The sequence below is a fragment of the Heteronotia binoei genome, chromosome 4, assembly GCF_032191835.1.
Source record: "Heteronotia binoei isolate CCM8104 ecotype False Entrance Well chromosome 4, APGP_CSIRO_Hbin_v1, whole genome shotgun sequence".
NCBI classification, from domain to species: Eukaryota; Metazoa; Chordata; class Lepidosauria; order Squamata; family Gekkonidae; genus Heteronotia; species Heteronotia binoei.
In genome coordinates, this window is record NC_083226.1 from 180,439,937 (window position 1) to 180,465,427 (window position 25,491).

General features: G+C 48.6%; 1 protein-coding gene across 1 annotated transcript in view; it reads right to left on the reverse strand.

Moving 5' to 3' along the window:
* NOL6 (nucleolar protein 6) overlaps positions 1 to 20,454 on the reverse strand; it is a 108,810-nt gene extending 88,356 nt beyond the window's left edge. Inside the window, 9 exon segments of the mRNA XM_060236249.1 lie at positions 414 to 518; positions 521 to 533; positions 3,872 to 4,035; positions 6,813 to 6,947; positions 10,395 to 10,563; positions 13,082 to 13,261; positions 15,243 to 15,359; positions 17,253 to 17,462; positions 20,020 to 20,454. Coding sequence (XP_060092232.1) covers positions 414 to 518; positions 521 to 533; positions 3,872 to 4,035; positions 6,813 to 6,947; positions 10,395 to 10,563; positions 13,082 to 13,261; positions 15,243 to 15,359; positions 17,253 to 17,462; positions 20,020 to 20,100 — 1,174 coding nt within the window. The 5' untranslated portion in view covers positions 20,101 to 20,454.
* Positions 20,455 to 25,491: the final 5,037 nt, after the last annotated feature.

Genomic DNA, 25,491 nt, shown 5'->3' on the forward strand with positions numbered 1-25,491 from the left:
CCACATAGAATAAACATCAGATGTTTGAGAGATGCAAGACATGAATGCCAGATGTTTCAGAGCCACAAGGGAGAGAGGAAGAGGTGGAAAGAAAGCAACATTGAATGCATTCTCCAAGCTAACGGCTGGGCTTGGCTTTAAAGAAAGAAATGCCTTCCCCAAACCAGCCAACGGGGCGCTGAGGACTTCAAGAGCTACACGATACGTGTGAAAGAACCACAAAGGGCTCCAGAGCCACAGTTTGGCCACCCCTGTTCTATCCCAACCTCCCCTGATGTGCTAGTTTCTAGCTGCGGGGATTCCTTCCAAACAGAAAAGACTCTAACTGCAACGGTGCATTCCAGGAAGGACTACCTGGATCTGCCTCACAGGCAGCTCAGCTGCAGGAAAGGGACTGACTCAGGTCCTCTTACCCAAGAACTGAAGGGCGTTTCTCAGCACCTGGTAGCCGCTCATCGCTTTGTTGATCTGGTGCCGGGACAACAGGTACGCCACCAGCATGGAGGCCAGGAAGCCGTGAAGCATCCGAAACCCTAGGAAAGGGGACATCCGAAAAGAGAGAAGAAGATGAGGGAGAGAGAGAGAAGAGAGAGAGAAAGAGAAAGAGAGAAAGAGAAAGAAGAAGAAAGAGAGAGAGAGAAAGAGAGAGAGAAAGAGAAAGAGAGAAAGAGAAAGAAAGAGAAAGAGAGAGAGAGAAAGAGAAAGAGAAAGAAAGAGAAAGAGAGAGAAAGAGAAAGAGAGAGAAAGAGAGAGAGAGAAAGAGAGAGAGAGAAAGAGAGAGAGAGAGAAAGAGAGAGAGAGAGAAAGAGAGAGAGAGAGAAAGAGAGAGAGAAAGAGAGAAAGAGAGAGAGAAGAGAGAAAGAGAGAGAGAGAGAGAGAGAAAGAAAGAGAGAGAGAGAGAAAGAGAGAGAGAGAGAAAGAGAGAGAGAGAGAACGAGAGAGAGAACGAGAGAGAGAACGAGAGAAAGAGAGAAAGAGAGAAAGAGAGAAAGAGAGAAAGAGAGAAAGAGAGAAAGAGAGAAAGAGAGAAAGAGAGAAAGAGAGAAAGAGAGAAAGAGAGAAAGAGAGAAAGAGAGAAAGAGAGAAAGAAAGAAAGAAAGAAGAAAGAAAGAAAGAAAGAAAGAAGAAAGAAAGAAAGAAAGAAAGAAAGAAAGAAAGAAAGAAACTGCAGATTTATACCCCGCACTTCACTTTGAATCAGAGACACAGAGCAGCTTACAATCTCCTATGTCTTCTTCCCCCACAACGGACACACTGTGAGGTGGGTGGGGCTGAGAGGGCTCTCCCAGAAGCTGCCTTTTCAAGGAAAACCTCTGCCAGAGCTATGGCTGACCCAAGGCCATTCCAGCAGGTGCAAGTGGAGGAGTGGGGAATCAAATCCGGTTCTCCCAGATAAGAGCCCGCACACTGTAACACTACACCAAACAGCTAACAGAGGGGGTCCTTTCTTGCCTGTTAACTTTTTGTCCATCACTCACTGCCAGATCGATCACCATCTTTGCAAAACAAAACAAATAAAGAATTTTTAGGAAAGGAACTGAGAATAAAATGATTGATATTGTAATGTCCTCTTAAGATCTATGGTGCGGCTTCATTTGGAATACTGTGCACAGTTCTGGTCACCAGATCTCAAAAGGGACATTGCAGAACATAAGAGAAATCACGTTGGGTCAGACCAGCGGCCCACCCAGTCCAACACTCTGTGTCACGAAGTGGCCAAAAAATGAGATGCCATCAGGAGGTCACCAATGGGCCAGAAGCCCTCCCACTGTTGTCTTACCCTCAAGCACCAAGAAGATATTGAAGAAGATATTGGATTTATATCCCACCCTCCACTCCAAAGAGTCTCAGAGCGGCTCACAATCTCCGTTACCTTCCTCCCCCACAACAGACACCCTGTGAGGTGGGTGGGACTGAGAGGGCTCTCACAGCAGCTGCCCTTTCAAGGACAACCTCTGCCAGAGCTATGGCTGACCTAAGGCCATGCTAGCAGGTGCAAGTGGAGGAGTGGGGAATCAAACCCAGTTCTCCAGATAAGAGTCTGCACACTTAACCACGACACCAAACTGGCTCTCCCAAGGATACAGAGCATCACTACCCCAGATAGCGTTCCATCTACACATTGTGGCTAAGAGCACTGATGGACCTCTGCTCCAGATGTTTGTCCAACCCCTCCTGAAGCCGTATGCTAGTAGCTGCTGTCGCTTCCGCAGCAGTGAATTCCACATGTGAATTACTCTTTGGGTGAAGGACTTCCTTTGATCTGTTCTGAACCTACTGCTCACTCATTTTATTTTAGTGCTCACAAATTCTTGTGTTGCAAGAAAGGGAGAAAAGTATTCCTTTCTCCACCTCTTCTGTCCTGCGTTTAATTCCGCAAACCTCTTATCATGTCACTCCTCAGTGATGGAACAGCTAACAAAATGACCACAGCTGATGCACAGAGACCTAGGAAGGAGCTGGCTAGCTAAAGGGAAAGGGCGGACTTAGGGAAGGAGGGCGGAACGGTTCCTCTCTGCCTGTTCCATTCCCCCAGTTTTAAGCAGTGTTCCTACCAAGCCTCCCTCTAAGCCAGGGGTGTCAAACATGTGGCCCAGGGCCTAATCTGGCCATCGGAGGGCTCCTATCAGGCCCTCGAGCAACTGGCTGCCATCCACTTCCTTCTCCTCTCTCTTGCTTCCTTCTGCATCACAGCTTGCTTTGCCAGGCTTGCTCAATCGCACAGGAGCTACAGAGCAAAGCCTCTATTTTCTTTTCTTTTTTAATTAAGTTTTATTAAGCTTCGAATAAAGGAAAAGGGGAAGGGAAGAATAATACAGGGGGATATAGGGAAATTAGGGTTGGAGGAGGAGAGCAAATGTCTCTTTTGTTACATTTCTTTCTTATTACAAAATCTCTCATTTTAATTCATAATCTAAGCATCATTTACAATTTATATCTTCTGTTTTGCCTCTTATATCCTTCTATCGTTTTATAACTCTTCCTTTTGGCTTGCAAATACACATTTCTCTGTTGGCTGAGGCTCCTTCCCTTGGGGAGGAAGAGCTGCTTTGCCCAGTTCCCTGGATCTCATGGTAGAAGTACAAGGAAAGTACCTTTAAGGCCAAGAAGTGCTAATGTTTAAGCATGTTGTTGTTGTTTTTTAAATTATGTTTGTGTCCTTTATAAAGTTTATATCTCAGCTACCTAATAGCCCGGCCCGACAAGGTCTCATTTATGTCTGATCCAGCGCTCATGAGAAATGAGTTTGACACCTTGCTCTAAGCTGTGGAGTCTCGTGAGCAAAAATTCTACTTTGTGAGCTCCTGGCATTAAAGCTGTGAGCTACTGCATACATTAGCTTGCTCTGGGTAATTTTTCTGAATTAAGAAAAAAATGGCTCAAAAATTGTGAGCTAGCTCACTCTAACTCAGCTTAGAAGGACCACTGGTCCCTACATATGCAATTCGCCCCAATCAAACAGACATACCTTTCTACGCTGGCCTGAGGCACCTGTAGAATCCACCTCCATTTTAACCCAAACCAGCCCCTTCAACCATAGCCCAGAAGACACCAGGAATCCGGAGCAGATTCTGTAGCACAGGAGGGGTGCCGCTTGGACACTCTCCTAGCCAGGGGTGGAATTCCAGCAGGAGCTCCTTTGCATATTAGGCCACACCCCCTGATGTCGCCAATCCTCCAAAGTTTACAGGGCTCTTTTTCGTAAGCTCTCAGAGGATTGGCTACATCAGGGGTGTGTGGCCTAATATGCAAAGGAGCTCCTGCTAGAATCTCACCCCCGCTCCTAGCCGGATCACGACTTCCGTTCCCGGCGGAGAAAGCCCATCCTCGAAGCCCACAAGCAAGGGCTCCTCTGGAAGGCCCCAGTTACCTGATCCAGCTCCCGCTGGCGCAGCCAGACTTTGAGGAGGGCCACTCCGTCCCGCATGCCTGGGAAGTCACTGGCTGACTCGGAGAGGAACAGCAGGTGGGACTCCATCACCAGGTCGCACAGAATGGAGTTGTTGTAGTGGGGGGTGGGCGGCTCGGCTTCCCCTGGGGAAAGAAAGGGCAAAAAGGCAAGGGCAGTTCACTCACAACCCGGGGGAGACAGAAAACAAAGCGCCCAGCCATGATATCATCCACATCTAAAATGGAGGCCATAAGAACATAGGAAGAGGCCTGCTGGATTCTGACCAATAGTCCATCCAGTCCAGCCTCCTGCCTCACACTGTGGCCAATCAGTTCTTCTGGAGGGCCAGAAGAGAGGCTGAGGCCTTCCCCAGCTGTTGCCTCCTAGCTACAGGATACAGAGGTTGACTGTCTCTGAATGTCGAGGTTCCCTCAGTCACCATGGCTAGGAGCCATTGAAGAAGAAGATGATATTGGATTTATATCCCGCCCTCCACTCCGAAGAGTCTCAGAGCGGCTCACAATCTCCTTTCCCTTCCTCCCCCACAACAGACACCCTGTGAGGTAGATGAAGAGATTGGATTTATATCCCGCCCTCCACTCCGAAGAGTCTCAGAGCGGCTCACAATCTCCTTTCCCTTCCTCCCCCACAACAGACACCCTGTGAGGTAGATGAAGATATTGGATTTATATCCCGCCCTCCACTCTGAAGAGTCTCAGAGCGGCTCACAATCTCCTTTCCCTTCCTCCTCCACAACAGACACCCTGTGAGGTAGATGAAGATATTGGATTTATATCCCGCCCTCCACTCCGAAGAGTCTCAGAGCGGCTCACAATCTCCTTTCCCTTCCTCCCCCACAACAGACACCCTGTGAGGTAGATGAAGAGATTGGATTTATATCCCGCCCTCCACTCCGAAGAGTCTCAGAGCGGCTCACAATCTCCTTTCCCTTCCTCCTCCACAACAGACACCCTGTGAGGTAGATGAAGATATTGGATTTATATCCCGCCCTCCACTCCGAAGAGTCTCAGAGCGGCTCACAATCTCCTTTCCCTTCCTCCCCCACAACAGACACCCTGTGAGGTAGATGAAGATATTGGATTTATATCCCGCCCTCCACTCCGAAGAGTCTCAGAGCGGCTCACAATCTCCTTTACCTTCCTCCTCCACAACAGACGCCCTGTGAGGTAGATGAAGATATTGAATTTATATCCCGCCCTCCACTCCGAAGAGTCTCAGAGCGGCTCACACTCTCCTTTCCCTTCCTCCCCCACAACAGACACCCTGTGAGGTGGGTGGGACTGAGAGGGCTCTCACAGCAGCTGCCCTTTCAAGGACAACCTCTGCCAGAGCTACGGCTGACCCAAGGCCATGCTAGCAGGTGCAAGTGGAGGAGTGGGGAATCAAACCCGGTTCTCCCAGATAAGAGTCCGCACACTTAACCACCACACCATACTGGCTCTCCAGTTTGGCTTATCCTCCATGAATCTACCTAGTCCCCTTTTAAATGGTTGTTAGCGGCCCTGAGCCGATTAGGGGAGAGCAGGATACGAAAGGAAAGGAAAGAGACAGACCGACAGAATGAATGAACGACAGAACGCTGTTTATTCCCAGGGTTTAAGGTTGTTGCCTAGTACAGCCACAAATTCTGAAGATTATTTTCAGGCCAGTTTGTAGATGGATGATAATGTCCTAATAAGTGAGACACGTCCAATTTTACATGGTCTGCTCCCTGTAAGAGTTCAGCCAGCTGTCGGAAGCCTCATTCTGTTACATCCTTAGCCTGAAACGTACCGCCAAACAGATCCAGCCGAATACAGATTTTGATTAGCCCAAGTTAAACGCAGTTGTCTTGATCCTTTTTTTTGTAGCTTCATATTTTATAAGCTTGTGTTAACGTAATAATGGCAAATTCTGAAGTAACAACAGATGCGTTGGACGGTGTGGTTTGGTCAGTTCTGCGTGTCGTTGCCGTTTCCTTGGTCCATTAAATAAACAAATTATAGGATAAGGCTATCAATGGCTCCTTGCCATGGAGACTGAGGGGAACCGACACATTCAGAAGCAGTCAGCCTCTATATCCTGTAGCTAGGCGGCATATATATAGTAGGAGCCCCACGGCGCAGAGTGGTAAAGCTGCAGTACTGCAGCCCAAGCTTTGCTCGCGGCCTGAGTTCGATCCCGGCGGAAGCTGGTTCAGGTAGCCGGCTCGAGGTTGACTCAGCCTTCCATCTTTCCGAGGTTGGTCAAATAAGTACCCAGCTTGCTGGGGGGAAAGCGTGGATGACTGGGAAGGCAATGGCGAACCACCCCGCAACAAAAAAATCTGCCAAGAAAATGTCTTGCTGTGACGTCACCCCATGGGTCGGTAATGACTTTGTGCTTGCACAGGAAACTTATATAAAAAGGGGTGTATGTCTGTTTGTGTGTTTTAAAAAAGCCCAGCAAGAACTCATTTGCATATTAGGCCACACACCCCTGACGTCACCATTGTTACACACAGGGCTTTTTTGTAGAAAAAGCCCAGCAGGAATTCATTTGCATATTTGGCCACGCCCCGACACCAAACCAGCCAGAACTGCATTCCTGTACGTTCCTGCTCCAAAAAAAGCCCTGCATTCACACACACACACACATATAGATGTCCCAGCCAATGTTCCCTCTAAGCTGCAGAGTCTTGTGAGCAAAAATTCTACTTTGTGAGCCATTGGCATTGAAGTTGTGAGCTGCTGCATCAATTAGTGTGCTCTGGGGCCATCCTTCCTGAGCGAAGACAAAAATGTGTGAGCCGGAGGCTAAAAATCTGTGAGCTAGCTCACGCTAACTCAGCTTAGAGGGAACACTGTTCCCAGCCAAATTCCAAAGCGTACTGCAGGCCTGACCAAAGCGTTCTCCCCTCCAAAGACTCCTCCAGGTATACCTGCCACAGGTGTTCCTTTCTCCATGAACCAAGCAGTGCGGACGTTGTTCTTGCTGGGATACAGACGACTGGGCTTGAAGAAGCCTTGGGGAGGGCAGGCGTAGAGACGGACGGTCACTGCCTTGGCGTCCTTCCCTGGGGAGGAAAATAATAATAATACTTTTTATTTGTATCCCGCCCTCCCCGCCAGGGCAGGCTCAGGGCGGCTCACAACATATGAATATAACATACAATAAAACCATACATAGTAAATACAATTACAGTTATAAAATCAACATTAAAACATTAACAACTTACATTAAAATTAACATTGTAGTGCTATAACTTAGGTCTTTAATAAAATTCAGTGACTAAAATATGTCCAGCGAGATTTTCTTGATTCGGCATTAGGTGAAGGCTATTTTGAAGAGGTGGGTCTTACAGGCCCTGCGGAATTGGTCTAAACATCGCAGGGCCCGCACCTCCTCCGGGAGTTGATTCCACAGCAGTGGAGCTGCAATGGAGAAGGCCCGATCCCGGGTGGTCTTCAATCTGGCCTCTCTTGGCCCAGGGATATTCAGCTGGTTCTTTCCAGCTGACTTCAGCGCTCTCTGGGGTTCATATGGGGAAAAGGGACCCAGGAAAAGGGACCAGGGAGAGTTGCCAACAGCCATCGATGCACAGTAAAAACCTCCTCCAACCCCACTTTTCAAATAAATTGATCTTCTTCAACCTTCTGCATTGTTTTCAGCAACACGTTAGCCCTAAGCTCAAAGACTTCGGCATCTTCATATTGCTCATTTTAATATTCGTTTTAAAATGGAAATTCCAGTCTTGAGCTTGTGGAGTATATGCGCTCCACAACCAACCTTCTTAACACTTGGAATATTTATGTGCAGCTGCTAGGGTAGTAAATAGCAACATCTGGGGAATCCTCTAAAAACCTCACAATGGGGGATTGGCTTCAAAAAAGTTCTGGAATTTCATACTTTAGACAAAACCTCAGATTCTCTCACCCAACAAGGAGATTTATTTGATTATAAATTTGTGACAGTCTGGTTTCCAGTTACGGAATATTTGGCATCTGAAGAATATAGTAATATGTTGGAAGTTGTTAATAGTATTTATTAAGATGCTACATTAGTGTAAGGGTTTTTTTAAAAAGAACATAAGAGGAGCCATGTTGGATCAGGCCAATGGCCCATCCAGTCCAACACTCTGTGTCACATAAGAACAGAAGAGAAGCCCTGTTGGATCAGGCCAGTGGCCCATCCAGTCCAACACTCTGTGTCGCATAAGAACATAAGAGAAGCCCTGTTGGATCAGGCCAGTGGCCCATCCAGTCCAACACTCTGTGTCACATAAGAACATAAGAGAAGCCCTGTTGGATCAGGCCAATGGCCCATCCAGTCCAACACTCTGTGTCACATAAGAACATAAGAGAAGCCCTGTTGGATCAGGCCAGTGGCCCATCCAGTCCAACACTCTGAGTCACATAAGAACATAAGAGAAGCCATGTTGGATCAGGCCAATGGCCCATCCAGTCCAACAGTCTGAGTCACATAAGAGAAGCTCTGTTGGATCAGGCCAATGGCCCATCCAGTCCAAAACTCTGTGTCACATAAGAACATAAGAGAAGCCCTGTTGGATCAGGCCAATGGCCCATCCAGTCCAACACTCTGTGTCACATAAGAACAGAAGAGAAGCCCTGTTGGATCAGGTCAATAGCCCCTCCAGTCCAACACTTTGTGTCACACAGTGGCTAATATATGTGTGTGTATACACACACACACATATATATATATACTGTGGCTAATAGCCACTGATGGACCTCTGCTCTGTATTTTTATCCATACCATACCAAACCTTTAATGGCATAATAGATTCAGATAAAAATACACAGAATATAAAAATTTAAACATTGGAGATAAAATCAAGATAAAACCGAGCTTACAGATGCATTCAAACATGGTCAGAATTAAATTTAAGGATGTCAGCCAGAAATTTTGCCACAGCCTCACTAACCACTATCCAGTCCCCTCTTGAAGCTGTCCATGCTTGTAGCTGCCACCACCTCCTGTGGCAGTGAATTCCACGTGTTAATCACCCTTTGGGTGAAGGACATGCAGGCCAACCTGTTTAGGCTTGTAATTTCTGTATATGTTTATTTTCCCAGGTGTAGTTTTCCCCCCTAATTTTTTTCTTTCTACTGACTTGCTATTGAATACTTACAAATATTTAATAATAATAAAAAAATCCTCAGCATCTTCATCTGTCTCCAGTACTAAAGCGGATGGAACCACACACACACACACACAGCTCAAGAGAGCCAGAACGCAGTGGTTAAGAGTGGTGGGCTTTAATCTGGAGAACTGGGTTTGCTTCCCCAGTCCTCCTCCACATGCAGCCAGCTGGATAGCCTTGGGCCAATCACAATTCTCTCAGAACTCTCTCAGCCTCACAGAGTGCTTGTGTCAAGCATGGTAAAATACCATTGTTAATTGATTGTTTTATGGTCCTGTTTAAGCCTGGTCTGGAGAGTGTCATGGAGGGATCAACCTTGTTGCCTTGTTATTCTTTCCCTTCCCCCTTTCCCGCTTTATGGCTAGTAATTAGAAGTAGTGAGAACTGAAACCAAGTAATCAGCACCTTCTCAGGCATCCCGTGAAGGGAGTATAGGCCATCTGGAGAAAGCAAGGACGAAGTCCTGATAACGGGATGGGAACCTAGACATTTATGATAATTTATGCGTGAATGCTATCCCGCAACCCCATCCCTTGGAATCCTTTTGAAGTAAGCCTTAAAAGTATTGTATCAAGGTATTAGTTTCATTCTTCTCAAGAACCTGTTATACCAAAATATCAGTCTATCAATAAACGTAGTCTTTGTAGCAACTTCGACTCGTCATTGAACCCGCATGCTTGACAGTTTGTTGCAGGGAGGGGAAGGGAAAGATTGTAAGCCGCTCTGAGACTCCTTAAGGTAGATAAAAGCAGGGTATAAAAAGAAAAAGAAGGTATTGGATTTATATTACACCCTATACTCTGAATCTCAGAGCAGCTTACAATCTCCTTTATCTTCCCTCCCCTCAGAACAGACACCCTGTGAGGTGGGTGGGGCTGAGAGGGCTCTCACAGCAGCTGCCCTTTCAAGGACAGAGACTCAGAGTGGCTGACAATCTCCTATATCTTCTCCCCCCACAACAGACACCCTGTGAGGTGGGTGGGGCTGGAGAGGGCTCTGACAGCAGCTGCCCTTTCAAGGACAACATCTGCCAGAGCTACGGCTGACCCAAGGCCATTCCAGCAGCTGCAAGTGGAGGAGTGGGGAATCAAACCCGGTTCTCTCAGATAAGAGTTCGCACACCTCACCACTACACCCAACCTACTCTTCTTCTTGGTCTGTAGACATCTTTGCTGCTACGGCATGTGAGCACCCTGAATTTACAGTCCAGCGAAAAGTTGCATGGCCCTTTCTAGCCACGGCTAGTTTGTTTGCGACCTGCTTTCCTGACTGCAGTGCAGCATCAAACAGCTATTCTTTCAAGGAACGCCTGGGACTACAAGTCAAAGGGGTTTGGAACGAGCAAGAACCTTCCCTCACCCTGGGGCTGCAACAGCACCACCGGCTTGAGATGGCTGCTGTTGGCATAGGCAAACATCACGCTCCCAAAGAGCTGTTCCTTCGCCAGATGGTGGGCGATGTGGGCCAAGTAGAGGGCTCTCTTCCGGTGGTAGCGTTGGTTGAGGTGGTCCTTGTCTTGGAAAAGTTCCTGGGGAGGGAGGAGAGAACAGATGGCAAAATAATAATAATAATAATGAAAAAATTGTATGTGTGCGTTGTGCCATGAAGGCACTTCCAATTTAAGGACGTAAGTGAAGCCATGCTGGATCAGGCCAATGGCCCATCATGTCCAACACGCTGTGTCACACAGCGGCCAAAAAACCCACGTGCCATCAGGAGGTCCACCAGCAAGGCCAGAACTCTAGAAGCCCTCCCAGTATTGCCCCCCCCAGCACCAAGAAGGCAGAGCTTCTCTGTCCAGACATAAGAACATGTTGGATCAGAGAAGCCATGTTGGATCAGGCCAATGGCCCATCAAGTCCAACACACTGTGTCCTACAGTGCCAAAAGCCAAGTGCCATCAGGAGGTCCACCAGTGGGGCCAGAACTCCAGGTTTCCTACTCTTGCCCCTCAAGCACCATGAAGACAGAGCATCACTCCCCCAGACATAAGAACATAAGAGAAGCCATGTTGGATCAGGCCAATGGCCCATCCAGTCCAACACTCTGTGTCACATAAGAACAGAAGAGAAGCCCTGTTGGATCAGGCCAATGGCCCATCCAGTCCAACACTCTGTGTCACATAAGAACAGAAGAGAAGCCCTGTTGGATCAGGCCAGTGGCCCATCCAGTCCAACACTCTGTGTCACATATGAACACAAGAGAAGCCATGTTGGATCAGGCCAATGGCCCATCAAGTCCAACACACTGCGTCCTACAGTGGCCAAAAGCCAAGTGCCATCAGGAGGTCCACCAGTGGGGCCATAACTCCAGAAGCTTTCCTACTCTTGCCCCTCAAGCACCATGAAGACAGAGCATCACTATCCCAGACATAAGAACATAAGAGAAGCCATGTTGGATCAGGCCAATGGCCCACCCAGTTCAACACACTGTGTCCTACAGTGGCCAAAAACCAGGTGCCGTCAGGAGATCCACCACCAGCGCCAGAACTCCCGAAGCCCTCCCATTGCTGCCCCCCAAGCACCAAGAAGACAGAGCATCACCACCCCAGACATAAGAACAGAAGAGAAGCCCTGTTGGATCAGGCCAATGGCCCATGCAGTCCAACATTCTGTGTCACACAGTGGCCAAAACCCAGATGCCATCAGGAGGCCCACCAGTGAGGCCAGGACACTAGAAGCTCTCCCCCTGTTGTCCCCCAAGCACTGAGATTACATTGCCCCAGACAGAGTTCAATCTACACCATGTGGCAAAGGAGGAGGAGAAGGAAGTGGTGGTGGTGGTGATGATATTTGATTTATATTCTGCCCTATACTCTGAATCTCAGTGTCTCAGAGCAGTCACAATCTCCTTTATCTACTTCCCTCACGACAAACACCCTGTGAGGTAGGTGGAGCTGAGAGAGCCCTTTCAAGGACAACTCCTGCAAGAGCTATGGCTGACCCAAGGCCATTCCAGCAGGTGCAAGTGGAGGAGTGGGGAATCAAGCCCGGTTCTCCCAGATCAGAGTCTTAACCACAACGTCACACTGGCTCTGATGGACCTCTGTCCCATATGTTCATCCAATCCCCTCTTGAAGCTCTCTATGCTTGGAACCGCCACCACTTCCTGCAGCAGTCAATTCCACCTGTCCATTTCATTTCGATTACTCTTTGGGTGATGAATTTCCTTTGATCAGTTCTAAGCCTACTGCTAGTTAATTTCACAGAGGACCCAGGAGTTATTGTACTGTGAGAAAGTTAGAAAAATACTTCTTTCTCTAACTTCTCTATCCTGTGCATAAATGGGTGCTTTGCTATCGTCTTCTTCTTAGGTTTAGTTATGTGTGTGGTCTCAGATTCTGGCAAGCTTTGCTCTGTGTGTGTGTGTTCAAGACACAGTTGGTGAAAGCTTAGCCTGCTATTTCTGTAAGTCTGACGCTTTGTTAAAACCTCCTTGTAAGCAAACCCGGATCTTGCATATTGTTTCCTTGGGATTTCTGCGGAACCCGGGGCTCCCAGCCAGAGACCTATACTGGGGGCTGTTTTGTAATGATGGGCCGTTAAAAGATTGCAAGAAGTTTTTATTTTTCTGTGTCTTCGGCCACATCAAGTTCAGCGAGAAAAGAAAAGAACCCAGCTGATGGCTGGGAAATCTAAGGAAGTAGCAAAAAAATATTGGATGGAATTTTATGCCCGGCTAAATACTCAAGACTTTTAAGATTCTTTGGTGTGAACTTATATCTCCTTTTTTCCTATACGCTGTACTATATGATTGCCTATATTGGATTTGCCAAAATTAACAGACATTATAACTAAAAGATTTATAGCATAAAATATTATAATGTTGATGATGTTTAGTTTAAATATAATAATAATTGGCAACTTATGTATTTTAAGAAAATATTGTTGATGCAGACTTGCATTCTTTGAAAGTATTTTCTATATGGAAAAAGATTAATATGTACTTTTATTTTCTATACCTCCTTATTCTTTATTTCTTGAAACTAACACAACTTTTAGAATGAGGTAAAAGAAAAGAAAGAAGGGTGACCAGTGGCAACTCACCTTCGGCATTGTTAGCGCCACATCCACGTTGACTGCGGGCTTGGTGCAGGTACCCAGGAGGTAACTCCCCACGACTTTCACCGACACAGGAGGCAGGAAACGGAAGCGGCCCTTCACACCAAAAGGCACCTGGACGAGAGGCACCTTCACGCCCTTGGGGAGCCAGGACTGGTTAGTAATCTGAAAAGTAAGGAGAGCGACTGATACCGGATGGGGCCTTACCAGCTGCTTTGCGCGAAGAAATCAGCAAAGGTAAGTGCAAAGTCTTACATCTGGGCCATAAAAATGCAAAGCGCAAATACCGGATGGGGGATGCACTTTTGGGAAGAAGTGTGTGCGAAAGAGAGCTTGGGGCACTAGTGGACTGTAAACTAAACATGAGCTGTCAGTGTGATGCTGCAGCAAAAAAGGCAAATTCAATCCTGGGTTGTATCAAAAGGGCTACAGCATCAAAATCACAGGAAGTCATAGCTCTGCTGTCTACTGCCTTGGTCAGGCCACACCTGGAATCCTGTGTGCAGTTCTGGAGGCCTCACTTCAACAAAGACGTGGACAAAATCGAGCGGGTGCAGAAGAGAGCAACGAGGACGACCGAGGGCCTGGAGGAAGAGCCCTCTGAGGAAAGGCTGAGGGACTTGGGAAGGTTCAGTCTGGAGAAGAGGAGGTTGAGGGAGGACATGACTACTCTCTTTCAATATCTGAAAGGCTGCCATTTAGAGGAGGGCAAGGAGCTCTTCCACTTGGCAGCCAAGGATATGCCCCGAAGCAAAGGGCTCAAATTACAAGCAGAAAAGTACCGGCTGGATATTAGGAAACAATTTTTACAGACAGCGTCGTTCAGAGGTGGAACCAGCTGCCTAGGAAGGTGGTGAGCTGCCCTTCATTGGCGGTCTTCAAAACGTGGCTGGAGGATTATTTGTCGGAGACGCTTTAGCCTGATCCTGCAGGGGGTTGGACTAGATAGTCTGTATGGCTCATTCCTACAATGATTCTATAATCCTAAACTCCCAGGATCACACAAAGCTGCCTTATACTGAGACAATCTAGGTCAGTATTGCCTACTCGGACTGGCAGCAGCCCTCCAAGCAGAAAATCTGTAGCAGGGGATGACCTTTCGTATGTCGCTACGCACTTCTTCGGGTACAGCTAGAGTCCATCTGTCCTTACGCATCCTTCTTTCTCCAAGGGAGAGCAGAAACTAAGACTGCTCGATTGCAACTGTGCATCCTCCTGGACTGAATCGAGACCTAGGGTTTCCTGTCTCATTACCGATGCTGATTTCTCCACGTCCAGGGCTTTTTTTGTAGCAGGAACTCCTTTGCAAATTAGGCCACACACTCCTGACGCAGCCAATCCTCCTGGAGCTTACAGTAGGCCCTTTACTAAGAGTCCTGTAAGCTCCAGGAGGATCGGCTACATCAGGGGGCGTGGCCTAATATGCAAAGGAGTTCCTGCTACAAAAAAAGGCTCTGTCCATGTCTAATACACTGGCTGCATATCCCACCTAATCCAATTATGCCTGCAGTTGTCGTTCAGCATCTGAAATCACTCCACTCTGCGTGATATAAGGACAGAGGGACTCACAGTCTAGCTGTATGTGAAGCAGTGAGCAGTGACTCAGGAAAGCTAAACCCATTCTCTCCAAGTAAAGCTATACATCCACTATACCCCAATGTATTTCTCTTTCAGAATACTGTTATCGGAACGCCTGTGATATTATGCAACATAACAGAGTCGAATTCTCTCTGAAAGAACGACTCTTAGAAAAGGATGTCAGTTTAACCCGTATCGGAAGGGCATACATCCGCTGTATTCGAAGGCATTTTTGTATTTGAACAGAGTAGACTCCAGCTTCATTCTACAGGAAAATGTTGTCATTTTAACCCAGGGGCGGCCAAACTGCGGCTATTGTGTGGCTCTCAAAGCCCGCACTGCTCCAGTGGCTTGGAGAAGGCAGTTAAAGTTGCTTTTTTTTCCACCTCTCCCTCCCCCATCTATTTGCTTCCCCTTTCCTTCCTTCCTTGCGGCTCTCAAACATCGGACGCTTCTTTAAGCGTGTTTGGACACTCCTGTTTCAACCCCTGCTTTAGAGGAGACGGATGGAACATTACAACAACAGTCTTGTAATCGTAACGTACGAACGGCCCTAGCCTAGACATACGTCTGTCTCAGCGGTTTCTGGGATTTTGGCCAGCAGGTCATTGATGTGGTGCAAGAAGGCGTCGATCTTCCGTTTCCTCTTTTCTTTGAGCGTCACCTCCTTCAGAAGCTCCTCAATCTGTGTAGGGAGATAAAGGGACACAAAGACGTCAGAAGACTGTGCTGTTCAGTGCTCTTCCCAGGGCTCTTTTTCCAGAGCCAGTTTGGTGTAGTGGTGAAGTGTGCGGACTCTTATCTGGGAGAACCGGGTTTGATTCCCCACCTCTCCACTTGCACCTGCTGGAATGGTCTTGGGTCCGTCCCTTACAGCAATCCCTTGCCGCTCCCCAGCTCTGCCCTGCTGAAGGTGGATTGTGAGGCCTCGGGGCTCAGATAGCATTTTTTTTCCTGCCCTGGCACATCACGTGCCACCTTGAAGATGCTGGAAAAGGAGGGCTCTTTTTCCAGCAGGAGCCCCTCTGCATATTAGGCCACACACACCCCCGATGTAGCCAATCCTCCAAGAGCTAAGAGGGCTCTTAGGTCAGGTCCTACTGTAAACTCCAGGAGGATTGGCTACATCAGGGGTGTGTGGCCTAATATGCAGAGGAGCTCCTGCTAGAAGAAGAAGACTGCAGATTTATACCCCGCCCTTCTCTCTGAATCAGAGACTCAGAGCAGTTTACAATCTCCTATATCTTCTCCCCCCACAACAGACACCCTGTGAGGTGGGCGGGGCTGAGAGGGCTCTCACAGCAGCTGCCCTTTCAAGGACAGAGACTCAGAGCGGCTTACAATCTCCTATATCTTCTCCCCCCACAACAGACACTCTGTGAGGTGGGTGGGGCTGAGAGGGCTCTCACAGCAGCTGCCCTTTCAAGGACAGAGACTCAGAGCGGCTTACAATCTCCTATATCTTCTCCCCACACAACAGCAACCCTGTGAGGTGGGTGGAGCTGAGAGGGCTCTCACAGCAGCTGCCCTTTCAAGGACAGAGACCCAGAGCGGCTCACAATCTCCTTTCCCTTCCTCCCCCACAACAGACACCCTGTGAGGTAGGTGGGGCTGAGAGAGCTCTCCCAGAAGCTGCCCTTTCAAGGACAACTCTGCCAAAGCTACGGCTGACCCAAGGCCATTCCAGCAGGTGCAAGTGGAGGAGTGGGGAATCAAACCCGGTTCTCCCAGATAAGAGTCCGCGCATTCTACCACTACACCAAACTGGCTCTCTTTAACCAGAGGAGGGTAGCTCTGGGTACAGCATCAAACTCTGCTTTATCCAGCATAGCCTACGATATTGCTTTTGAATCTATGGGAAAATATTAAAATTCCAAATCATAGTAAAGAACTTTTCCTGAGTACGCTGCAGTGAACAGCTTAATGGCAAGCAAACGAAAAGAGAATAAACTTCCACTTACATCTTCTTGGTAAGTTAAACTTTCTTAGCCTCCAGCTCACACATTTTAGTCTTGACTCAGGAAAAATGGCCCCAGAGCAAGCTAACTGATGCAGCGGCTCACAACTTTAATGCCAGGAGCTCACAAGGTAGAATCTTTGTTCACAAGACTCCACAGCTTAGAGGGAACGTTGGTAACGAGTGCAGCTCTTTCAGCCCTGGCTGAATGTGTTCCCATCGAGGCAGCCCCATTAACAGCTGTGCCGCAGCATTCTGCACTAGCTGTAGTTTCCGAGTCAGAGTCAAGGGTAGCCCCATGTAGAGAGCATTACAGTGATCTATTCTCTTGTGATGCTGATGCGGGGGAGGGAGCTAAGCCCCTGCCCAGGATCAGGATCCGCTGGGCGGCACTAAGGAGCTGCTTAGCTGGAGAACAAGCGCTGCTCCTTGGGTAGATGGAAAAGAATGGAAGGAAACCAGCTTCTCTGGAGCAAAACATACTCCGGTCTTGCGGACTAAGTAGAGAAGGACAAAGAGCTCAAAGCTAGAATGATCCCAATAGAACTGCGGCAAAACTCCTGACACTTCTGGGTTCCTTTTGGCTGCGAGTGATAGGGGAAGGAAGGGGCCCACCCTGACCTGTAAGCGCAAGAGATTGGAATGGAAGAGGTTCTCCGTCTCCTTCAGCCGGCTCATTTCTTCGCTGGTCGGGGGCTTGTAGAGAGTTGCCTTGCTGACCTTCACCGGCTGCAAGAGGCCCTCGGAAGTCGACGCCCTTTTCTTCCCCCGGGGTCTACTTCTCTTGGCCGGAGATTCCTTGGCCGCATCTCTCTCGGTGTCTTCCGACATCTGCAAGGACAATAACGACAACAAAAGCAGTTCAGATAAACTCCAATCTGTGTCATATCTCTGTAGAAGACGCGAGCATCTTGGGGGGAGCAGGCCCTGTTAAGGAATGCAAAGTCAAGGGATTCCCCATCTCAAAAATTAAGAACATTACAAAAACCCTGCTAGATCAAACCGGCGGTTCATCTAGTCCAGCATCCTCTCTCACAGGGGCCAACCAGTTCCTCTGGAGGACCAACAACAGGGCAGAGAGACCGAGACCTTCCCCTGAGAAGAGCATAAGAGCCTTGCTGGGTCAGACCAGGGAGGGTCCATCTAGTCCAGCCTCCTGTCTCACACAGAGGCCAACCAGTTCCTCTGGAGGGTCCACAACAGGGCAGAGAGGCCGAGGCCTTCCCCTGAGAAGAACATCAGAAGAGCCCTGCTGGGTCAGAACAGGGAGGGTCCATCTAGTCCAGCCTCCTGTCTCACACAGTGGCCAGCCAGTTCCTCTGGAGGACCAACAACAGGGTATAGAGGCTGAGGCCTTCCCTTGAGAAGAACCAAAGAAGACCTGCTGGATCAGACCAGTGAGGGTCCATCTAGTCCAGCCTCCTGTCTCACACAGGGGCCAACCAGTTCCTCTGGAGGACCAACAACAGGGCAGAGAGGCCGAGGCCTTCCCCTGAGAAAAACCAAAGAAGACCTGCTGGATCAGACCAGTGAGGGTCCATCTAGACCAGCCTCCTGTCTCACACAGGGGCCAATCAGTTCCTCTGGAGGACCAACAACAGGGCAGAGAGGCCGAGGCCTTCCCTTGAGAAGAACCAAAGAAGACCTGCTGGATCAGACCAGTGAGGGTCCGTCTAGTCCAGCCTCCTGTCTCATACAGCGGCCAGCCAGTTCCTCTGGAGGACCAACAACAAGGCATAGGGAAACAGACTTTCCCCTGGTGTTGCTTCTGGCACTGAGATCCAGAGCTTCACTGTCCTTGAATATGGAGGTTCCCTTTAGTCACCATGGCTATAAGGTATAGATGAAACACTCTGCCTGGGCCAGTAATGCTCTGTATTCTTGGTCTTAAGGAGGGGGCAACAGTGGGATGGCTTCTAATGTCCTGGCCTCACTAGTGGACCTCCTGATGGCACCTGGTGGTGGTGGTGTTTGGTGTAGTGGTTAAGTGTGTGGACTCTTATCCGGGAGAATCAGGTCTGATTCTCCACTTGCAGCTGCTGGAATGGCCTTGGGTTAGCTCTCGTAGGTGTTGTCCTCAACACCTCACTTAAGCAGAGACACCAGTACCAAAGCTTGCAATAAACCCAAGTGCCAACTTTGCTGCCACATACACCCAGGCAACACAATCACAGGACCTAACAGCATCAACTACACCATCTCAGGCTCATTCACTTGTTCATCTCCCAACATTATATATGCCATTAAATGCCAACAGTGCCCTTCAATTCTCTACATAGGGCAAACAGGACAAACTTGGCTGGAGAACAAGCTCTGGAGAACTATGACAATGGATAAAAGGACACAAATCTGACATCAGGAATTACAAAACTGAGAAAACCATAGGAGAACATTTTAACCTTCCAGAACATTCAATGGGCGACCTCAAAGTTGCTGTTTTGCTGCAAGGGAACTTCGAGAACAGAATGAAGAGGAAAATGGCTGAATTACAAATGATTATGAAACTTGGAACAAACACCTCCCCAGGACTGAACAGGGATATTGGTTTTTTTTATCTCATTACAGATGCTAAACGCACTTTCACCAAGTATGGCTACATATTCACAGTATTCCAATTTATTTCTCTTTTAGAATAGTGTTATCAGAATGTTTTTTTGTATTTACATACTCAAATTGGGATACTGGCTGCTTATCCCATTACATATACTAACCCATCTCCCACTATATTTTAATGTATTATTTTTTTCTAACGGCAAACTAGAATTATGTTTATATGTGTGTTACATGTTTAAATCAAACTTCTGAGAAACTCATACCCTCGTTTTAACCCAGAGCTAACATTACAACAGACTCTTATTCATTGCGCTCCACACCCAGGATACTTAATGAGTTTACTACATGGTCATCAATCTGCTATTCCAACTTAATTAGCCTTTGTTCGTTGTTTCAGCCCAGTTAACACTAACTAACAAATACTAGACCCCCAACCTGTGACTCTTTTAATCTGCTAAAAAGCAACGCCACGCCTCTGCATACTGACTCACTGCCCACTTTCTCTCTATTTAGGACTGCTTGCCATTCCATATTACTGTCTGGTGAAGAGCGCTTAGAGCACACGAAAGCTTGCATTCTGGATAAAACTTCGTCGGTCTTAAAAGTGCCACTTGACTCTTGCTTTGCTCTACTGCTTCAGACCAACACGGCTGCGCACCTGGATTTATCCATAGGGTTGCGGTCGGGGCAAGATGGACAGAACCCCAGAAGAGGCTTCCCACGTGGGACAAATGTGGAAAAACATAAGAAAAGAAACCATTCACAACCAAAAAAACCAATTTCTACAATATGTTCTTTTAAGACAGGACTTCAGCCCCCCTGCCTCCACGCTCACCTTTCTATCCACGCGGATGGAAGTCAGCAGAACCCACGTTGATTCCAACCTTCCAAACTCCCTTCCATCCGCTTCCGGCATCCGAGACCAGCTCGCCTCCTGATTGGATAAAGGAATCACGCTTCCGATCGTATTCCTCTCGCCGATTGGAGAAAACTCATATTGGTCACAAGCACGCCTACAGGTTTCCCTTCTACATCCGGTCTGTGCCTCAAAGAAACTTGCTGGAGTGGGCGTGTCCCTGTAGATCTGGCCCAATCAGAGAGCGCTGTTCGCCCAGGTTGGGTTTAAGCGTTTCCTCCTAGGTACTGCAGCGCCTGAGCGGTTTGGTTGCTCGGGCGACGGAGGCGTGGGCGTCGCGGAAGCGAGGCTGTTGAAATAAAATTTATTGAACTTTTTTTTCTTCCCTCAAGCGCTGCTAGAACGCGGTGCGAATTCCTCTCAAAAATTTCACGGTTCCAAGAGTTCTGGTGTGGGAGAAAACCCGCCTATCTACCCTTTCTTTCGCTGTGATTGGAGTAACTGTCTGCCCATCAACGTAAAGACGGATTTTTATTGGCTGTCACTCTTAACAGCAGAGCTCATCAGGCGTTCTCTGTGATAGCTGAACGACGGGTAAGCCCAGCAATGATGAATGCAAGTGGCAATCAATCACGTCGGCTCATAGTTTGATAGACGTATTGGAGAACCAATCAGAACGCGATGTTTTAAAGGCACCGGCTCGGCGTCCACTTAGCTCCAAGTTGAAGCTTGTTGTGAATTGCGTAGGCGGGAGCTCCCTTTTCTCTCATCCTATTGGCTTCTTTGCAGTCAAAGGCTTGACCGTCCATTCATTCATCTTAGCTTGTTCGTTCTCCGGGGCAGAGACCTGACCTGCATTTTGAGTTTTACCCCATTCTGAAGCGCTGCATAGCTTTGTGTTCAAACTACAGTTGCCAACTTTGGGTTGGGCAATTCCTGGAGACTGGGCTGGGGGTGGAAACTGGGAAGGGTTTGGGTAGAAGAGGGACCTCGACCCTCCGGATGAGCCATTTCCTCCAGGGAAACTGATCTAGTTTGGAGATCAATTAGAATTCTGCGAGAGCTTCAAATCACCGAGAGGCTAGCAAACCTATACACTGTGGAAGCTAGGGTTGCCAACTCCAGGTGGCGGCTGGAGATCTTTTGGGATTATAGCTGATCTCCAGGAGACAGAGTTCAGTTCCCTTGGAGAAAATGGCAACCTTTGGAAGGTGAACTCTGTGGCTTTTTTTTATCTCCTTGAAATCCCTCCCTTCCCCAAACTCCACCCTACTCAAGCTACCCCCCCCCCCCTAAATCTGCAGGTGTTTCCCAACCCAAAGCTGGGAACCCAACCTTGAGAGAGACCTAGATTCATAGAGGGAGGTGTTAGTGTATTTCCTGCATTGTGCAGGGAAATATATAGATGACCTTGGAGGTCCCTTCCAACACTGTGATTCTGTATTTCTGTTCAGTCGCAAATTAAAGAGCACAAGTTCAGGTACATTGCTGTCTATTAAGCAAAATTATTTTGGGAGACATGATGCTATGATAGGGCACCTCCCCATTATATTCTGTCCTGTCCACTCTACAATGCCCCCAGAATTAAATTTCTTTCTGGAGTACTAACCTCCTTAAAATCACATTCAGAAACTGAAAAGATTATATTTCTGTTATCTGACAATGATGCTCCTGTGTCCTATAGAGTCTCCCTGTTTGAAGAAGATATTGGATTTATATCCCGCCCTCCACTCCGAAGAGTCTCAGAGGGGCTCACAGTCTCCTTTCCCTTCCTCCCCCACAACAGACACACTGTGAGGTAGATGAAGATATTGGATTTATATCCCGCCCTCCACTCCGAAGAGTCTCAGAGCGGCTCACCATCTCCTTTCCCTTCCTCCCCCACAACAGACACCCTGTGAGGTAGATGAAGATACTGGATTTATATCCCGCCCTCCACTCCGAAGAGTCTCAGAGCGGCTCACAATCTCCTTTCCCTTCCTCCCCCACAACAGACACCCTGTGAGGTAGATGAAGATACTGGATTTATATCCCACCCTCCACTCCAAAGAGTCTCAGAGCGGCTCACAATCTCCTTTCCCTTCCTCCCCCACAACAGACACCCTGTGAGGTAGATGAAGATATTGGATTTATATCCCGCCCTCCACTCCGAAGAGTCTCAGAGCGGCTCACAATCTCCTTTCCCTTCCTCCCCCACAACAGACACACTGTGAGGTAGATGAAGATATTGGATTTATATCCTGCCCTCCACTCCGAAGAGTCTCAGAGCGGCTCACAATCTCCTTTCCCTTCCTCCCCCACAACAGACACCCTGTGAGGTAGATGAAGATATTGGATTTATATCCCACCCTCCACTCTGAAGAGTCTCAGCGGCTCACAATCTCCTTTACCTTCCTCCCCCACAATAGACACCCTTTGAGGTGGGTGGGGCTGAGAGGGCTCTCACGGCAGCTGCCCTTTCAAGGACAACCTGTTCCAGAGCTATGGCTGACCCAAGGCCATGCCAGCAGGTGCAAGTGGAGGAGTGGGGAATCAAACCCGGTTCTCCCAGATAAGAGTCTGCACACTTAACCACTATGACTGACCCAAGGCCATTCCAGCAGCTGCAAGTGGAGGAGTGGGGAATCAAACCCAGGTCTCCCAGATAAGAGTCTGCACACAACCACTACACCAAACTGGCCCTTGCAGCTAAGAAGATGCAAGAGTAATGTCAAAGGCTGTAACTTTTTGAGGTTGGCCTTTCTGGGGAACCTTTAAAGTGTTAATTGGACTCAATGCACAGCAGCCAAGAAGGTCAGAGCGCCTGCTCCGGCTTCAAGGCCACTGAGGATGTTTTCCGCAGCTGAGAACGAAACGTCTGGAAGAAAAACTTTCTCCAGTAGAACATGGCACTTGAGCCCGAAAGATTCTACAATCCCTAATGTTAATTGGAAACTTTCTTATTCGGGTTCTGTTCTGTTTTGTCTGACTGACTGATGCTAGAATGAAAAGGGATACTAATCCCATGGATGCCACTCGTTGGAAGAGAGATGGGTTAAGGAGAAGATAAAATAAATACTTCTTTATTGTTAGATTTCAAGGAAAAGGACACCTAATTTAGAATTGGGTTCTGAGAGGCTGGTTTAGCAACAATAGTAAAAACCAGATTTCAGGTGTGACGTTCTTGCTCTCTAATGATCCGTTCATTTAGGCAAGAGCCTCAACATTCGCCCTTTCTGAAGGCTGATTTTGCTTCTTTAGACACACAACCAGGCCTCGGATTCTGTGGGAGCTCACAGGAGCACAGCTCCTGAACCTTTATGTGAGTTCCTCCTCCTTCTGAGAGTTCCACCTCCTTGTCCATTGAATAGTAGGTGCAGCTGCATAACAATCCTTGGATGAGCTCCACCACCTATTTTTCTACAAAACTGCCCCTGCACACAAGCAAGCTCCACTTGCGCCTGCTGGAATGGCCTTGGGTCAGCCATAGCCCTCACATTGTCCTTGAAAGGGCAGCTTCTGTGAGAGCCAGTTTGGTGTAGTGTCTGTTGTGGGGGGAGAAGATATAGGAGATTGTAAGCCACTCTGAGTCTCTGTCCTTAAAAGGGCAGCTGCTGTGAGAGCCCTCTCAGCCCCACCCACCTCACAGGGTGTCTGTTGTGGGGGGAGAAGATAGAGGAGATTGTGAGTCGCTCTGAGTCTCTGTCCTTGAAAGGGCAGCTGCTGTGAGAGCCCTCTCAGCCCCACCCGCCTCACAGGGTGTCTGTTGTGGGGGAGGAAGGGAAAGGAGATTGTGAGTCGCTCTGAGTCTCTGTCCTTGAAAGGGCAGCTGCTGTGAGAGCCCTCTCAGCCCCACCCACCTCACAGGGTGTCTGTTGTGGGGGGAGAAGATATAGGAGATTGTAAGCCTCTCTGAGTCTCTGTCCTTGAAAGGGCAGCTGCTGTGAGAGCCCTCTCAGCCCCCCCACCTCACAGGGTGTCTGTTGTGGGGGGAGAAGATATAAGAGATTGCAAGCCGCTCTGAGTCTCTGTCCTTGAAAGGGCAGCTGCTGTGAGAGCCCTCTCAGCCCCACCCACCTCACAGGGTGTCTGTTGTGGGGGGAGAAGATATAGGAGATTGCAAGCCGCTCTGAGTCTCTGTCCTTGAAAGGGCAGCTGCTGTGAGAGCCCTCTCAGCCCCACCCACCTCACAGGGTGTCTGTTGGGGGGGGAGAAGATATAGGAGATTGCAAGCCGCTCTGAGTCTCTGTCCTTGAAAGGGCAGCTGCTGTGAGAACCCTCTCAGCCCCACCCACCTCACAGGGTGTCTGTTGTGGGGGGAGAAGATATAGGAGATTGCAAGCCGCTCTGAGTCTCTGTCCTTGAAAGGGCAGCTGCTGTGAGGGCCCTCTCTGCCCCACCCACCTCACAGGGTGTCTGTTGGGGGGGGAGAAGATATAGGAGATTGCAAGCCGCTCTGAGTCTCTGTCCTTGAAAGGGCAGCTGCTGTGAGAACCCTCTCAGCCCCACCCACCTCACAGGGTGTCTGTTGTGGGGGGAGAAGATATAGGAGATTGCAAGCCGCTCTGAGTCTCTGTCCTTGAAAGGGCAGCTGCTGTGAGGGCCCTCTCTGCCCCACCCACCTCACATGGTGTCTGTTGTGGGGGGGAGAGGATAAAGGAGATTGTGAGCCGCTCTGAGTCTGTGATTCAGAGAGAAGGACGGGGTATAAATCTGCAGTTGTCGTCGTCTTCTGCAGGTACATTTCTGCAGCATCGCGTGCACAAGTGGGGATGCTGTTGCCTGAAGATGTAGGGCTTAAAACAGAATGTAAGTAAAAGGTTTTGCAAGTGGAACCAACCTAAAACGGCTTTATTTCTCCAACTGTACATGAGTCTGGTATCTGTCCGCTTTGCTGTGGCCAAAGATTCTGCAGTACAGCTTCCACTTCACTTGCAAGCCACCAGGGGGCAGCATTGGATGGTGGACTCTGGCAGGATACCCCTGGGGTTGCCAGGTCCAAACCAAGAAATATCTGAGGAATTTGTGGGTGGAGCCAGGAGACTTTGGGGGTGGGGCCAGGAGCAAGGGTGTGACAAGCACAGCTGAACTCCAAAGGGAGTTCTGCCAACGCATTTAAGGGGACCGCACGCCTTTTAAACACCTTCCCTCCGTTGGAAATGATGAAGAATAGGGGCACCTTCTTTGGGGGCTCCTAGAATTGGACCCCCGGTCCAATCCTTTTCAAACTTGGGGGGTGTTTTGAGGAGAGGCACTGGATGCTATGCTGAAAACTTGGTGCCTCTACCTCCAAACTGGGGGATCCTCTGCCCCAATTAGGGATTGGCAGCCTCCAGCTGGCACCCAGAGATCTGCCCAACTGCCAACTCTTTTTTGTGAAAAAGTTGGTGACATCTCTGGGGCTGTGGACCTAGGGTTGCCAACCTCCAGGTGGGGCCTTGAGTTCTCCCACTTTTGCAACTGATCTCCAGC